The sequence below is a fragment of the Equus caballus genome, chromosome 8 (assembly GCF_041296265.1).
Source record: "Equus caballus isolate H_3958 breed thoroughbred chromosome 8, TB-T2T, whole genome shotgun sequence".
Taxonomy (NCBI): Eukaryota; Metazoa; Chordata; class Mammalia; order Perissodactyla; family Equidae; genus Equus; species Equus caballus.
Window position 1 is genome coordinate 56,280,685 of NC_091691.1, and position 17,776 is coordinate 56,298,460.

Sequence of the window (17,776 nt, forward strand, 5' to 3'; positions counted from 1 at the left end):
TTTGATGTATTGCTGTATTTGGGTTGCCAAAGTTTTGTTGAGGATTTTTGCATCTATGTTCATCAGCAATATTGGCCTGTAGTTTTTCTTTTTTGTGTTGTCCTCGTCAGGCTTTGGTATCAGAGTGATGTTCACCTTGTAGAGTGTGTTAGGAAGCATTCCATCTTCCCTAATTTTTTGTACTAGCTTGAGAAGGATAGGTATTAGATCCTCTCTGAAAGTTCGGTAGAATTCTCCAGAGAAGCCCTCTGGTCCTGGGCTTTTATTCTTTGGGATGTTTTTGAATACTGTTTCAATCTCTTTCCTTGTGATTGTTCTATTCAGATTCTCTATTTCTTCTTGATTCAGCTTTGGGAGGTTGTAAGAGTCTAAGAATTTATCCATTTCCTCTAGATTGTTCATTTTCTTGGCATATGGTTTTTCATAGTATTCTCTTATAATCCGTTGTATTTCTGTGGTATCCGTTGTTATTTCTCCTCTTTTGTTTCTAATTTTATTTCTCTGAGCTTTCTCTCTTTTTTTCTTTGCAAGTCTGACTAAGGTTTGTCAATTTTACTTATCTTCCCAAAGAACCAGCTCTTTTAAACAAAGCTATTATTGATACACTTGAGTGGATTGGTAAATCTACTTTTAGTTGTGAGGCACAGCAACCCTTTCTGATATTGTAGCTTTTTTTAACATTCACAATCCTGCAAGGATTAAATCATTGCTGGTTCTGACAGAAAAAGAAAACCTGGTGTTCCTTTGAAGAAGTTTTCATAAAATAATAGATATAACTTGTCTCTGGATATTGTTTACTTGAGTTTTTGGAGGACTCTATGTCTTAATTAAAGGTTCAAGAAAATAATTATAGTATAAAGAGGAAAGTCCTGGCATGGGCTTTTCAACTTGCTGTCAACATGCTTTTCAGAGTTGACTGTTTACTTGGTTATTTGCTGTTCTTGTGTGTTGCATTATTTGGTTGGCTGAAGCACTTTCTCGCTGTTTGGAGAGAGTGGCGGAAAAACAGCCTTTTGAGTAAATGCCATGTGGTGGCAGTGGGGTGAGGATGAGCAGGTGAGATAAGTTGTTAAAGGGCTGAGTAATGCTTATGAACAAGCCATCAGAGGACTTGACCTTTATATTTTTCTCCCAAATTTCTTTGGCTTAAAGCTGACAATGACAGCAGGGTCTTGATTTAAAAGCTCCAAAGCCATAAGATGGCTCGTTTTCATTGTTTGTTCATTAATATAAGTGATATTATTGGCTGACACTAGACACAGATCACACTACACATGTTGGTTGGATACCAGCTAAGTGCCAAACACTATATAAAATATTCATAGGTACAAAATCCTTCCCTTGGAGCAAGTGAGAAAGTTAAAGAGGTAGTTGCGCTGCGTGAGTACATGTGAGGTAGAGTAGAGTACAGACTACTGCTGAAGTACACCGGAGTTGTGCCTCGTCTAGACCTGGATGAGTTTGTGTTTGTAGCATTGGGGAAACATGCTACCTGAGTTGAATCTTAAACAACTTAGTCAAGTGATGTGATACAAGGATAGGACAGAGAGATTGGAGAAGGAATTCCAGGAGGGGAGAATTAACTGTCTGGAGCAAAGCGGAAAAAAATATTCTGTGGCATGCTCAGTCCTTTGGGACAGGAAGAAAGGAATGAGAGAGGAGACTGGGGAGACGCTTTGGTACCCTCGTGGATGACTGTGTGTGCCGTGCTTGGACACTTGGACTGGGTCCAGCAGGAGATTTTTAGCCATTGGAGCACTTTAAGCAGGAAAACAGTATTACCAGATTATTTATTGCTTTAGAAAGATCATTCTCACTGCAGTGTGAGCAATACTAATACTGGAAATTGAGAGGTTTCTTAGAAGATTGTTGAAGTAATCCAGGCAGAAGATAAAGGGGGTTAAAATGTAGAAAGAAGTAAATGATTTGGAAACTGTTAAGGAGGTAGAACTGATAAGAAGTGACAGATGGAATGTAGGGGAATAAAGGGATGAAAATGACACCCAGTTTTCTGTCTTGGGCGTTGAAAGTGAATGATATTACTTTAAATAAGAGAAGAGGAGAAAGGGAAGAAATGATGATTTGAAACATATCGAATTTAGGAGACATTCAATTGGAGACTTCATTAGGAAATTGAACAATAAGGTCTGGCATTTAAGAAAACGTTCTTTTGGAGATAAAGATGGTGGATTGTCATTAGCACAGGACACACCAGTATTACCTTTATAGCTCTCATAATTACACAACCAGATTAGAACTCAAAACCTGTGATTACATGTCACATCGATCTGTTTAGACATATTACTTCTATAAAAGACTGTGGAAACACACGTACTTAAAAGTAACAAAATTCTGGGGCAGAAGTTAACATGCGGGGTTGACAATATTCTGAAATAACTCAAAGGAATAAAATGAAGGTGGTAAAGTGAACTATTGCTTCAGAAGTTCTGCTTGTTGACCAGCAGAGGGCAGTGAATCTTGAAGCTCAGCATTTTCTGCTCTGTGTTGCCCTTAAGGCCCAGAAGCTTAGGTCTTGAATAGAGATTTTCAGCGTTCCTGTTACACAAGGGCAGGCATCCAGGATACTTTTACTTATCCTTGCTTCCAAGTCTTATAAAATGTTCCATTTTTGTTCTGGAGCTAATTCTTCATTTTACCTCCTGTTCTCCATGACTAGTCCTTATTTCCTCCGTAAAGTTTAAGACTTGAGTCATCCCTTACGAGCTGCCGTGGTAGCATGGGGTTAGGATAAAATCAGTTAGCGAGTCTGAGAAATGTAATGAATCTTTGCCTCTCTCTATTAAATATATACAGTTTTTGTTTCTAGTTCACTGTTAAGATTCGGGAACACATTTGTGGTTTTTTAGTCTTATGATTCAGAGAATACAATGGAAGAAGCTGGCATTACCTTCTAGAGACAGTATTGTTAAGCTGGGTTGGTTCTGTAAAGCAGCAGGCTCCTCCACTGTTTGACTGGAGGAGCCTATGAGAAACTTTCTGTCCCAGGATATATCTTTCATCCACCTGCCACGTCTGAAATGCCCATTGGTTTATTCTTTAGCTTTAGGCATTCAAAGCTCCACTAAAATTCAGAAATTTTATTGGGAGGGACAAGGTAAGTGTGAGAGGACAAATTCTTTCTTTCTTTTTTTATTGTCTTTTTTTTTTTTTGAGGAAGATTAGCCCTGAGCTAAGGTCTGCTGCCAATCCTCTTTTTGCTGAGGAAGACTGGCCCTGAGCTAACATCCATGCCATCTTCCTCTACTTTATATGTGGGATGCCTGCCAGAGCATGGCTTGCCAAGCAATGCCAGTCCACACCCGGGATCCGAACCCGCGAGCCCTAGGACACCGAAGTGGAATGTGCACATTTTAACTGCTGCGCCACCATGCCGGCCCTGGACAAATTATTTCTTTAAGTTAGCTGGGACTTAAGAGAATAGGACATAGGCAGGGAAATTTATTTTAACTAGAGGATGGAAAGAAAGGTCTGGAACTAGGATTATGCTGTTTTCTATTTATACACCTTCAATGCCTCCCAACTGACTAATGAATTAATTTATCATAACAATGACCAACATTTATAGTGTGTACTGTGTACCAGGCATTGTTCTCATTTAACCCTCAAGCCAACCCTATGAGATAATTACTGTTACTATCCCTATTTTGTAGATTAGGAACCTGAGGGCACAGAGAAGTTAAGTAATTTGTCTGGGGTTGCTTCTAGAGGAGACAACTGGTATTCACCATGGTTCAGTCTTCCTGTATATCTTATGCTGCCCAACACAGTTCTTGCCCGTTGTGGGTGCCAGTAACCCAGATAACTTTTGAACCGAGTCAGCACGTGGGCTAGCATGAAGCTAAGTTGCCTTGGATGGGGGCTCTTGGAAACAGAGGCCCACATGAAGTCACTGAGAACCTCAGCAGGATGCAGGAAGCCCCTGGGCTCATAAAGATGTTATTTCTGCATCTCGGTTAGTATAGCAGTAATATAATTTAAGGACATGTGGAAAAAGAAGTAGAGAAGCTTTTAAAGGTTCTACTTCGGAGCACTCACTTTATTAAATTGAGGGAATAAAAATTTGGATAACGGGTTATTTTTAATTACTTAGTGTCATTCTTAAAACGATGTTATTTCTCTGAAATTGGTAAGTGACGGGTTTTTTTTCTTATTAGAAATCTTTTTTTCTTATTAGAGCAGAAGAGTTTTGTTGTAAAAATAAGAAACTTTGTTTAGTGATATAATCGAAGAAATTAATGAAGGCTAACTTAATTGACCTGGCAGTGTTAGAGCGTGTTAACATTTCTGTTTGATTACGCCTCCGAGAACATCTGTTGTGTACTTGGTAAGTGAATTATTTCTTTCATCTTCATTGAACTTCATCTTCTGTTTTACTTTCTTTTCACCCAGGTGAAGGATCCAGATTAAGGAATGTCCTCATGTAGAAAGATGACTTGGGAAAACCTTCTATTTCAAAAATAAGTAGTAAATTGTCATGAGTCTTTTTTCTTCTTACAAATTCTGTTCTCTTAACTGCATTAGTGTTCTTTGGCATTGACAGTGTAATGTGACCAGAAATCAGTCCTAGGCATCTTTGGGGAAAGGACTTGCTGAGGTGGAAGAAAATTAAAACTCGTGGTGAGAAGGCAGGTTTGAGTGTTTATGGCTTTAAGTTCTCCGTGCACATTCCACGCTCTTTACCTTGCATAACTGAGAGGTAGCTCATTTCTGACCAGGTCTTTGTGAAACTGGCAAGTCAGATTGTGGACATTCCCAAATCATAAGCATAGGAATTAAAATGATAGATGTTTGTATCCAGGTTCAAGAAATAGTGACTTTTTAAGTCCGCCACTATTTGGGGGAAGAGGATGCTGTCACCTTCGTAAAGTTGTGAATTATGAAAGACATTTCTGTTGGGTTACCGGGTGTCCCTTGGGGTTTGTTTCATTTATAGCATTGCCTCAGGCCTTCTGCTGCATCCTGTTGGAATGACCTCCTTTTCAACCCTCTGCTGGCAGCTGGAATATGGCTCTTTCCCCTGGATCCTTCAGGCTTGTCACATGACAAACATGAACTGTGACCCTTTTGTCCCCTACCCAGATGATTCAGTTTCCTTAAATTTTTTCTGTTTAACAGTTTTGCTTTATTTTCTTTCGCCTTTTTCCCTGTTTGCTCCTCTTTTTATTTCCTACCTAGACAAGGGGATTTTTGGAGTAATTTAACTTCTTTGTTGAAGTGTAATATTGGTGCAGAAAATTACATAAATAATAAGCTCACTGAATTTTCACAGCACAAACACACCCATGTAGACAGTACTTAGATCAAGAAAGAGAACATCACACGAACCTCAGAAAGCTCTTCGGGCCCCTTCTAGTCACTACTCCTTCCCACAAAGGAAGGCATTATCCTGACCTCTATAGCTTTGAACTTTGTAGAAATGGAATCAAATGAATGTATTCTTTTGTGTCTGGATCCTCTCATGTAACATTTTTGTGATATTCATCCATATTACTCAGTTTCTTATTGCTGTGTAGTATTCCATTTGTATGAATATTCCACAATTTATCATCTAGTCTAGTCTTAATGGGTATTTGGATTGTTTCTACTTTTGGGCTATTATGAATATAGTGCTAGACATTACATGTCTTTTGATGAACATATGACATATTTCTGTGTATTTACATAGAAGTGGAATTGCCAAGACGTAGTGTATCCATCTAGCCATTTAATTAAAAAATTCATATAAAACACTAAATGACTGATTTTAGACAAACTCTTGGTAGGAAACATTTGTAAACGTATATAGATACAGCTTTAGCATATCTGATTTTTGGCTAAGAAAAGTGCTTTTAGGGGCCGGCCCCAGGGCTGAGTGGTTAAGTTTTCATGCTCCGCTTTGGCAGCTGGGGGTTTCGCTGGTTCAGATCCTAGGCGTGGACATGGCACCGCTCATCAGGCCATGCGGTGTCCCACATAGCACAACCAGAAGGACCTACAACTAGAATATACAACTATGTACTGGGGAGGCTTTAGGGAGAAGAAAGAAAAAAAAAAAGATTGGCTACAGATGTTAGCTCAGGCGCCAATCTTAAAAAAAAAAAAGGTGCCTCTACTTAAATGTACTATAGTTTTAAATAGATGACTCCTATATACAACAAAATTGCCACTCACCGCCTATGACACATTTTATTAACTTTCTTCCTAATATATACTTTTTATTACAGTTTTCCAAAGGTGAGTTGTTGGGATTGATGAATGTGGTCATTATTTTGATGGTGGTGATGATTTCATAGGTGTATGTACGTTATGTGAGATTGCACACTTTAAATGTGTGCAGTCTTTTGTATGTCAATTATAAAAACAAAACTAAAAGCCTTACAGAGTTCAGATCTCACCACTCCATGGTTCAAAAATCTTCAACGCTCCTCATCGCCCAGAGCAGCGACTTGAGCACTTGTTATTTTTTGAGAGCTATGGTAAGCACCTTCCACACGTTATTTCTTTTTTCCCCACATTATCTCTTCCTTTTCACACAACATTATATCAAGTTATATGGGTGTTGTCTCCATTTATCAAATGAGGAAACTGAGCTTAGATAGGTTAAGCAACCTGTTTAAGGTCACACAGCAAAATTGAGCCTAGACTGCAAAAATCTTAGGAAAACATTTTGATGTTGATAATTTACAACAGTTAAGATTACCTCTGAGTTACACCACCTCTGAGTGGTGACGCTAGTAGGGAAGATTGATATGTGGTGCTTGACTGCAAAGTGACAGAGGCTGACACTTGTATTTGTACAAATTGCCTTCATTACCAAGAACACTGCAGAAGTGATGAGCTACTGGCTCGATACTGTAGATGGTCTCCAGGGTAAGTAGCCAGACAGCATGCAGCCACAAGTAATCTTTTTGTCCTTTTTTAAAATTTGGACTTTCCAAAATTTATTCTGTGGTTACCTTTGAACGAGTTTAACCTAATGAATATAGAAATGTGATTGTGATATCATATCCCCCTAAAACTGAATAATACCCCTTTTTGGAGGGGAGAGGAAGATTCGCCCCGAGCTAACATCCGTGCCAGTCTTCCTCTAGTTTATATGTGGATGGCTGCCGACGAGTGGTATAGGTTACGCCCAGGAACATCCTGGGCCACCTAAGTGGAGCACACCAAACTTAACCACTAGGCCCCAGGACCAGCCTCCTGAATAGTATCTTTTAAGGAAATTTTGTGTGACCATCAGATGAAGTACCCCCAAGTAATTCTGTGAACAGAGGCAATTAAGTTGATTTGTTTTGACCTCAGTGTATTAGAGACCTTAAGAAGGATTTCCGTCCCCTCCATCAACAATAACAACAGAAAAAACAGAAACAAAAATATAGAGGGAATAACTAAAATTTGATGGTTATAAAAGGAAAGTAACAGAACCAGAAGATTTATTTCCTATGTTAGGTAAGTATCTTCTCTTGTATACATTTTTTGGGTGGAGAAAGGTGAATTGCCAAGCCTATCAAGATGTTTTTGAAATGAAGTATGGTAAAAAAGAAGGAGAGAATAAAGGATTTCATTTTTACAAAATTACCTTCTGTCTGAGAAGTCTGTATTTTTCATTTCTTCTTCCAATCTTTTTTTTTTTAAATAGTGGTGTGTAGACATATTGATATTTAGAAACTGTCTTAATACAGGAGTACTGGGTTTCATTCATTTTTAAATGACATTTAGAACTCATATTGGTTGTTCTGTTTTAAACCAGTACATTCGTTTCGGAAAATTTTGCTGATGATCTGTTTGGTTCTGTGCAGTCTGCTGAGCCATGGAAGACATAGAAATGATAGTCCCTGTCCGCAGAAAGTTTATGATCTAGTGAGTACTTGTGGGTGGTGATGGCACATACAGATTACTGTAATGTGGTGTAAGGCAATTGCCACAGTAAGAATTCCTTGTGAGGAGGGCAAATAGACCCATTTGAAATGGGTCTTAACAGACAAGTAGAGAGGCCAGCCCAGTGATGCAGTGGTGAAGTTCAGGTGCTCTGCTTCAGTGGCCTGGGGTTTGCAGGTTCAGATCCCAGGTGCAGACCTACACACCATTTATCAAGCCATGCTGTGGTGGCATCCCATATGCAAGGTAGAGGAGGATCAGCACGGACATTAACTCAGGGACCATCTTCCTTAAGCAAAAAGAGGAGGATTGGTGACAGATGTTAGCTCAGGGCCAGTCTTCCTCATAAATAAATGAATAAATAGATAGATAGAAAGAAAGAAAATAAAAGACAAGTAGAGGGGGACAGCCCCAGAGGCCTAGTGGTTAAGTTCAGCATGCTCTGCTTGGTGGCCCAGGTGTGGTTCCTGGGTGTAGACCTACATCACTCTGTTAACAGCCATACTGTGCTGGTGGCCCACATACTGAAAAATAGCGGAAGATGTTAGTTCATGGCTGATATTCCTCAGCAAAAGGAAAAAAAGACAAGTAGATTGGTCTGGAATGTCTTCTACTGACTTTTGTTTATTGACTATAGTTAAAATGCCTTGTAAAGGAGCAATGGGAAGTAAAGCTGGAGGGAAGCCGGGTGATGAGTTTGTGCCTGATCTGGTGGCTAATGTAGCACAACGACTAAGAGCTCGCTCACCTTAGATCAAATTAGAGATTGAGTCCCAGCTCAATTTTGCTGTGTAACCTTATTGCTTAACCTATCTAAGCTCAGTTTCTTCATTTGATAAATGGAGACAGCACCCATATAACTTGATATAATGTTGTGTGAAAAGGAAGAGATAATGTGGGGAAAAAAGAAATAACGTGTGGAAGGTGCTTACCATAGCTCTCAAAAAATAACAAGTGCTCAAGTCGCTGCTCTGGGCGATGAGGAGCGTTGAAGATTTTTGAACCATGGAGTGGTGAGATCTGAACTCTGTAAGGCTTTTAGTTTTGTTTTTATAATTGACATACAAAAGACTGCACACATTTAAAGTGTGCAATCTCACATAACGTACATACACCTATGAAGTCATCACCACCATCAAAATAATGACCAACATCCATCAATTCCAAAAGTTTTGTCTAAGACTTTTAAAGAGAGGAGTCTGACCTGCAATGTGCAGCAAAGAATGAAGTGAAGTAGAGCCTCGAAGTGGAGAAATCAGTTAAGAAGCTACGGGCCATGGTCCAGGTGAGAGAAAGAATGAATGAGGTCATGAACTAGGTGTGGTGGCAGTTGGCCTTCCCTAAGAGACTGGACTGCTGGGGGACAGAGTCGAGCCTGCATTGTTACAGTTATGTGCTACATAGTGAGATTTCAGTCAACGACAGACCACATATAACGACAGTGGTCCCACAAGATTAGTACCATATAGCCTAGGTGTGTGGTAGGCTGTACCATCTAGGTTTGTGTAAGTACTATAGGGGAGGAAGAAATTTTTCTTTACCCTTCTAGGTTCTCTGGCTAGTCTAAGAATTAAATTGACGTGAGACAGATTAACAGGAGGAAAAAGAAAGTTTAGTAATGTGTATATATCCATGGGAGAAACCTAGGAAAACCAAGTGACTCACCAAAATGACTGAAAGCCTCACCTCGAATACCCTCCTCAGCTAAAGACAAAAGAAGACATTGAGGGTGGGGAGAGTCAGGGACTTCAAAGGGAAGGAAGGTGATTCACAGGTAGGTGAGAGAAGCAACTGTGCGGAAAACAGGTGTTTGGCCACACAGAAACAGAAGAACACAGAGGGGAGCCCAGCAAACAGGCTTCTCTAGGTTCCCCCATCTACCACCTAGTTCATGTTATGCTAAGGTGATAGCTCTCTTCATGAGACAGATTTTTTTATCTGAATTCTTTTATGCAGTTAAAGGGGATGTAACAAGGAAAACTTGCTGAGTCTTTTATTTCTTAAAAATAATTAACCTAAAATAATCCTCATGTTAAAGAGACACATTTTGGGGTGGCAAATTTTGTTCTCCTTCAGTACACTCTATGACGTTGACACAACCACGACATCGCCTGTGATGCGGTTCTGAGAATGAGTCCCGTGGTTAAGCCATGCATGACTGCGTATTATCTCCAGCACCTAAGGCAGTGGCCAGAGGTTGAGACCTCTTACATGCTGAATTGGCAGGCTTTCCCTTTATGAAAGATTGCTTATTTTAAACTTGTTTCCTCCTTTATTCTGTTTAGGGCTTAAAAGACAACCTTCTTGCTTCTGGGACATCCAGCCTGACAGCCACCAAACAGATGCTTCGTCCAAGAATCACGAGGATCTGCCTTAGAGACTTGATATTCTGCATGGAACAGGAAAAGGAGATGAAGTACTCTCGAGCTCTATACCTTGCCCTTCTAAAGTGACCACTCCATTCTCCATCCAGATCCTTGCTGTTTACTGCCAAAGAAGACCTAAAGAGCATTATTGCACTGTCCTGAAATTTCAGTTTCTGGAAAATAATCACCAATAGGGAAGACCATTGTTTACAGTTATGAACTTTTATTAAATCTTGCTTATACATCCCATGGGGTTCTTACTGACTGGAATTCAGCCTTGTCTTCTGAATCTTGGGTCTGAAATACAGTTTACCCAGAAGTAGGCATGGCCTACTTGTACATTGAATTACAGCCGGTTAAGGCCCTGTTTATTCCTGCCTGCTTCATGTGCCAAGCTGTGAACAGTGAGGTGTCTTTATCTAATACAGCCTGCACGGAGATGCAAGGGGAAGAAAGGAAGGGTCACTACTTCCCAAGGAAACTGTATTTCACCCTGTACTGACCCTGTCTCAAGGGGGTAGGTGTTCTGGGCTGGAATCAGAAGTTACTTAGCTCGTTATGGCAGTCACCTTCTGTAGTTGAAGGTACCAACCAGAGTAGGGGCTGTGGTGACTTTGGTTGACTGAGTCCCAGTGTTGTCAACACTGAGACAAATGGGGATAGTTTTTGCTTGAGGTTGCTATCCTCTGGTTCCTATCACCATACATATGCTCCTTCTGATGCTGAGTGAGGGGACTTCTTGTGAGGGAAACCTTCAAACTGAAGCTGCTGATACACCTTGTTGGAAACAGGAGAGGTAGAAAGCAGTGGAAGGGAGGATGGGGCATTGCGCTCAAACTGATGAGGGGAGAGTGAAAACGAAATCCTAAGACAGGGAGTGTGCTGCGTCTGCCGGAGGGGGGCAGTGCTGGGCCTGCAGCTGCACAGCAACTGGCGCATGTTTTGTTGACAGGAAAGAAATCATAGCCCGACCAAAAGGGAAAAGGTCTCAAACATGTCCAAATTACAGTATTTCAAAGGAAGAAGTTATTGTTTGTTTTGTGTATTGTTTTAAAAATCAAGAAGGATAGTTTTATAAAATCTTTTAGTTACCCTAAGTTTTAAACATCTCGTTGCATTTAAAAAATCCTAATTGATGATTAGAAATTTTTAACACCAGGACTCCATTTCAGATTCTCTTCTCAAAAGATAATGTCAGCATCTCACTCTTGGAACTTGGCTCTAACTATATTATGAGAAGCATCTTATATATTCATCTGAGGAGGAAGCTGATGTTTTGCAAAGCAAACCTTCTTTTTTTTTTAAGTTCTACCTTTGTGGCATGTAGTGGTGAAAAATAGTAGCTATAGTTAGAATCACATTCAGAAAGAATGAGGAAATCCTCCAAGAAGGTTTAAAAAAAGAAAATGGGAAAGCTGTGCTTCTCAGAAAAAGAATTCAGGGGAAAAGAAACACCTCGCGTAGGTTACTCTTCATCCTGTTCTTCCCATTGGGACTCTTATGGCCATGCTGTGTACTGTAGGAAGTTTTAAATTGGCCACATTTTTTGTTTCAGCAAGTTATGATGTAAAATGCTATAAATTATGTACATGTTAAAGGAGTACTTTAAGAAGAGATCTATACCTAAAGTTGTTTTTGTATATTTAAATGCTTAGCTTTATTTTTTGTAAAGTGCAGCATACTCCCATATTTGTGTATAATCTTATTGATCAGATGTTTAAAATTATTTCAAATACGTCATTAAAATAATTATTTTATTATAAGAATAACTTTGCTCGCTCACTGACTTTGAGAACCGGTGTTTTCGTAGTCAGCCCCTAAAGCAGGGGGCTGGGCGGTAGATCGGATCCGCTGGGCGGGGGACCGTTCTTGGCTCCGACTGTTATTTACTTTGCAGTGTCAGCTTTTGGGGTCCAGAATCTTACTTCAGATCCAAGTTACTATATCACTTTCTTTGAAGTCATTATAAATTTGCCTGCTATTTGACTCACAAAGAAAGCTAAGCTTATTCATTAGGAAAGCTTTTCTTGGCCCATCAAGGTTTTCTTACATAAGGTATTGTTTTTCAGAATTTATTTTCCTATATATTTTTAAGCTTTGCGTTGTAAGGTATATCTTAAACACAAAAGAACAAAGACAGTGTATCCAAGGGATTCTTCTGCTCAGGTTGCAAAATGGTGGCCTGGGGTCGATTTGATCTATTAAGGCGTTCTCTGTGACTCACACAGTGCTGCTGCTGTTTTAATTCACGAAAATCTGTATTTCCACTTCTTTTGAAAAATTAGAAAATCTGCAATCACTAGGTATACCTTTTTGTATGACAATCCATTGGAGCCAGCCAGTGGCTGTCCACCTTAGATTTGGGGGCATAAGTTTTCCTTCTTTTGTCTGATCCCTTTAAGCATTGAAGTTTGTGACCCTCTGCCTCCAGTATTTGTCTTGGATGATGAACAGTTAAAGGGGAAAATACCAGAAATTCTCCGTCTATTTACTTTTTTTTAGCAACTTTATTGAGGCGTATTTTACGTATAAAATTCACCCCATTTCATCCATTTACTTTTCCTCCCCTTTTTTTTTGAGGAAGATTAGCCCTGAGCTAACATCTTCCACCAATCCTCCTCTTTTTGCTGAGGAAGATTGACCCTGAGCTAACATCCATGCCCATCTTCCTCTACTTTATATGCGGGACGCCTGCCACAGCATGGCTTGCCCAGAGGTGCCATGTCCACACCCAGGATCTGAACCGGTGAACCCCGGGCCACCAAAGCAGAACGTGCAAACTTAACCGCTGCACCACCGGGCCAGCCCACATCCATTTACTTTTTATATGACTGATTGACCTTTTAAACTGTTTCCTCCTGAATAGCCTTAAGATTCTTCTCCTCTCCTTAAAAAAAAGCAAAGTTTAACATTCTTTTAAAGCCTGTATTTCTTTTTTTTTTAAGTTGAGAGGGTTGTTTTTTTTAAAGATTTTTATTTTTTTTATTTTTTTTTTCTCCTTTTTCTCCCCAAAGCCCCCCAGCACAAAGTTGTATATTCTTAGTTGTGGGTCCTTCCAGCTGTGGCATGTGGGACACTGCCTCAGCATGGCTTGATGAGCAGTGCCATGTCCGCGCTCAGGATTCGAACCAACGAAACACTGGGCCGCCTGCAGCAGAGCGCACGAACTTGACCACTCGGCCACGGGGCCAGCCCCTAAAGCCTGTATTTCTTAAAACCTGTGTTTGAGGTAAATTTTGTTTCATTAGAATTTTGGCAAAACTTTGTTTAGAATTACGACCATTTATACTAGTTATGTCATGGTTGCAGAAAAGAACAGAAGCAATGTTAGGGCATATTCTTTATAAAAATTTAGAACCAAGATCCCAGGCTGATTAAGTTGGACTTAACTCAATGCGTAGTTGTACAATGAACCAACTAAGTGTTTATAAAACTTTGACCTCAATAAGACTCAGTGACTCTGCAGGAAATAAAAGTATAATGTGTTGTGTGTTTATACATGACCTGGTAGCCAGTCTTTATTTTGTTGTTTTTAGCATTATCTTTTCAGACACTTTCGTGTGCCTTGTTGCCCTGACGTGACTCTTTTTTTCTTACATGTGGACGTGATTTGTATCTGGTCTCAATATCTTTGTCTCTGACTTTTCAGCCGCCTCTCAGGATTTTCACATGCATCTCAGTTACATTGCGTTGCTGCGTTTGCATTTTCACTGAAGTTGTTTCACCAGTTGGAAATTGGTCCTCGGAATATTTTTGTCATATTTTCCTGTTGGGAAACATTGAGAGACTGCTGTGCGAATGCAAACCTGAAGTATTTGCCACCACGCTTGAACACTGACTGGTTAGGTGAGAGGAGCAGATATATAACATAGTAGTTTTAGAATGTATGTAGACCTTGCACGCTGAATATTTGTGGGAAGAAAATACTCCTAAGGAACTCATTTTAAGACTTTTGACTTTCTCGGTAAACCATGATGAGAGCAATTGTAACGGAAATTCTTCTTTAAGATAATATCAAGTTGATGTCTTTCTAAGTTCTCTTATTATAGGTGGTATTGAGGCAATATTGCCCTGGCTGCCCATCTCAGTCTTGCCTCTTACCTGTTGTGTGACCCTGGGCAAATTATTTAGCTTCTCTGCGCCTTTGTTTCCTCATCTGTAAATAATAGTACCTACCAGTGAGGTGGTTGTGAGAAATTATTGAATTTTCTTATGTAAAGCCCTTAGAGCAGTGTAATCCATGTAGTAAACACTGTCAGTGTCAGTAATGGTGGTTGTAATGGTTGTATCAATTCTGAATGACATAGCTCTACCTCCAGCCCACCTCCACTACCGTATTATATTGATGAAAACCACTGGTTGAATGTATGAACCTAGTGTCTTATTTAAATATAATAATCTTGGACCGGCCACTTGGCCAAGTGGTTGAGTTTGTGTGCTCCGCTTCGGTGGCCCCAGGTTTCGCCGGTTTGGATCCTGGACGCAGATATGGCACCACTCATTAGGCCACGCCGAGGTGGCGTCCCACATGCCACAACTAGAAGGAGCCACAACTAATATATACAGCTATTTACTGGGGGGATTTTGGGAGAAAAAGCAGAAAGAAAAAAAAAGATTGGCAACAGTTGTTAGCTCAGGTGCCTATCTTAAATAAGTAAATAAATAAAATATAATAATCTTAAGGTCATGCAAAATTCTTAAGCATTGCATTGGGCGTTGGAGGATGGGAGGCTAGAAGGAGAAAGGTATGATACCATAGTGGAGCCGTTAAACAGAGTAATTCCATGTCATAGCTTTGCCTAACAAATTTCTTGTGGGGTTGGAAGCAATAATGAAGCAATGCCATCATTTCTAAATTTTTATTTGAAAATAGAGGTAAATATGGTGAGCATTCAAACCGTATAAGGGAGCATACCAAAGTAATTCTCTTACTCCTAGACATCCCTTGGTCCCATGCTCCCCTCTTTCTAGATTCATCCATTCTTACCAGTTTCATATATTCTTTCCAGACATAGTCTTTGTACATGTAAGCACATAGTTGTGTATTTTCTTTTTATTTGCATATGGCAGCAAACTGATCTATCCATTGCCATTTTCACAATCCCATTATTCTTAATTCACTTTATACTGTGTTCCAGGCCAGGAGTCCTGGTAGAATCTTACTGTAATCTTAAGGACAATAATGAATTTTCCCTTGAGGGATTTAGTCACAAGTTTTTTTTTTTACTATTTTGTAAATTTTAATATTTCACTAAAAGAATCCAGTCACATCTGAATGTGTCAACAGTGTTTCTCTACCAAAGAGGCATCGTGAAAATCAACAAGGGGAGTGGCGGTTTCCTGGTAGGTAGGGGGAGGGGAGAGGAAAAGTCATTTAAGGGAAGAGCTGAGTGTTCAGTAGTAATTATGAAGTCTCACTGACAGCACCCTCCCACCGTGAACACTAGTATTGGAAACCAACCTGAATTTAGGATAACTTCAACCTATTTTCTGTAAGATTTACATTCCTCGTTAAAAAGTAATGAATAGATCAGAACAGAGATAGTCTAAATTCGAGGTTCCTGGGAGTGATCCCTGATGGGAGCCCAAAATACTCATTTGGCAAACTTGTAAAAATCTTCTGTATGTGAGACACTATGGGGAACAAAGATGTGTAAGACACAGTCCGTGTCCTGGAGCGGCTCTCTAGTCAGAGTGATGGAGATAGACATAAACACACTAATAATGCAAAGTAGCATATACTCTATTGCAAGGAGTGGTGTCAATAGTAGGTTCTCATAGGTGTCTGGGAAAAAGATAGTACTTCCAAGTGGAACAGTCATGTTTAATCTCTCACAGAAGAAATAAAACTTGATATGTATGAGCAATGAAATGAATGGGTAAGATTTTTTAAGTCATATATTCTAAAGCCTTCTAAGGGAAAAGATTGGAAAGCAAAAAAAGGCTAAAGTACTTTTAGGGAAGTAAATATGTAGTTTGGCTGATTATGAAAGTCATGTAGGGGAGCAATGGAAGGTAATTTGGGAAATGTAAGATAGGAGCAATTAATATCCGTACACTGTACAAAATTCAAAAGGTACAAAAGAATATACATTAAAGTCCCCCACCTTCGTCTTCTAGATAAATTCTTCATTATTTCAAGGAAATTACAGAAAAAGAGAGTGATAAAAGTTTCCTGCAAGCTTCTCTCCACCCCGAAGATTTTCTCTTGATTATAAGAGTGATATATTCTCCTTGTAGAAAATGTGGAAAATAAAAGACTATAAGGAAAATGAAAACACTGGTGCATTTCTTTCTCGTCTCTTCTGTGCTGAATCTGTAGCTGTTTTGGATCATACTGTCGATCTAGCTCTGGGTCCTTACCTACGTCCCATTGGAGATGCTGGGGGGAAACTGAGAGGAAACAACTGGGAGAATAAAGCATCACCTTGGGGTTCCGTCCCTCAAAGTGATGCTGAGGCCACGTTTCTCATTTCCTTGAGAAGCATATGGATTGATTTAAAATGATTTCAATTTGTTGTACTTAGGGGTGAAATGGAAGTCCCTTTTTTGTCTCCCCACTACTTGCACTAGCCCCCTACGTGATCAGGTGATGTGGAAGAAAAATTGCCGTAGTTCTATGTAAACTGTTTAGCAGACTCAAAGCTCGTATAGAAATATTCCCCACGAGGCTTAGGTTATGGGACTGGTAACTTCTCCTGTTTGTAATTTTAATGGTGGCTTTGCCTGAAGATGAGGGGAAGGTGCGGATTTGCTGGTTGGCTTCTTGATGAAATCTTATGTCTTAGGCTACCATTTCCCTAAATAGAAATGTGAAGTTGTCATGCTGGGTGGTCTCAAAGGAACCTTTAAACTTTCACATGGTAATATGAGTATCTCACTGCATGCTTCCTAGCAATGTTAATTCTTATAAAAGCAGACAGGAGTTGCCTCTAATGCTAAGGAAAGCAGGACAATTGAATAAATGGTGCATCGTGTCTTTTTCATGCCTTCTGCCATTATCAAAAAAATGTGTAATGTGTGTGGTGCTGGGCCAGACCCCAATCAAAGAATAATACAAGCATCGTAATTGATCTATATCAAGCTGCACAAATTTCCTAAGGCTGCCATGACAAATTGCCACAAACTGGGTAGCTTAAAACAACAGAAGTGTATTCTCTCACGGTTCTGGAGGCCAGAATCCCCAAATCAAGGTGCCAGCAGGGCTAACATTCCCAAGGCTCTAGGGGTGAACCTTCCTTGCCTTTCCAGCTTCTGGTGGCTTTTGACGTTCCTTGGCTGTGGCAGCAGAGTTCCGATCTGCTTCCGTCTTCACGTGGGCTTCTCTGTGCCTTTCATGTTGTCTCCTCTTCTTATAAGGACACCACACATTAGATCTAGTGCCCCCTCTAATCCAGTATAATCTCATCTTGACCCTTAAGTAACATATGCAAAGACCGTATTTCCAAATAAGATCACATTCTGAGGATCCAGGTGGACATGAATTGGGGTAGGGTTGGGAGGCGGAAGGGCACTATTCAACCCACTGCAGG

The 17,776-nt window shown here is 39.9% G+C and overlaps 1 protein-coding gene across 1 annotated transcript in view; it reads left to right on the top strand.

Moving 5' to 3' along the window:
* The window catches only part of TAF4B (TATA-box binding protein associated factor 4b), a 134,208-nt gene extending 122,198 nt beyond the window's left edge, over window positions 1-12,010 (top strand). Inside the window, exon 15 of the mRNA XM_023647595.2 lies at window positions 10,164-12,010. Within this exon, the coding sequence (XP_023503363.2) occupies window positions 10,164-10,331 (168 nt within the window). The 3' untranslated portion in view covers window positions 10,332-12,010. The remainder of the gene's footprint in view (window positions 1-10,163) is intronic.
* Window positions 12,011-17,776: the final 5,766 nt, after the last annotated feature.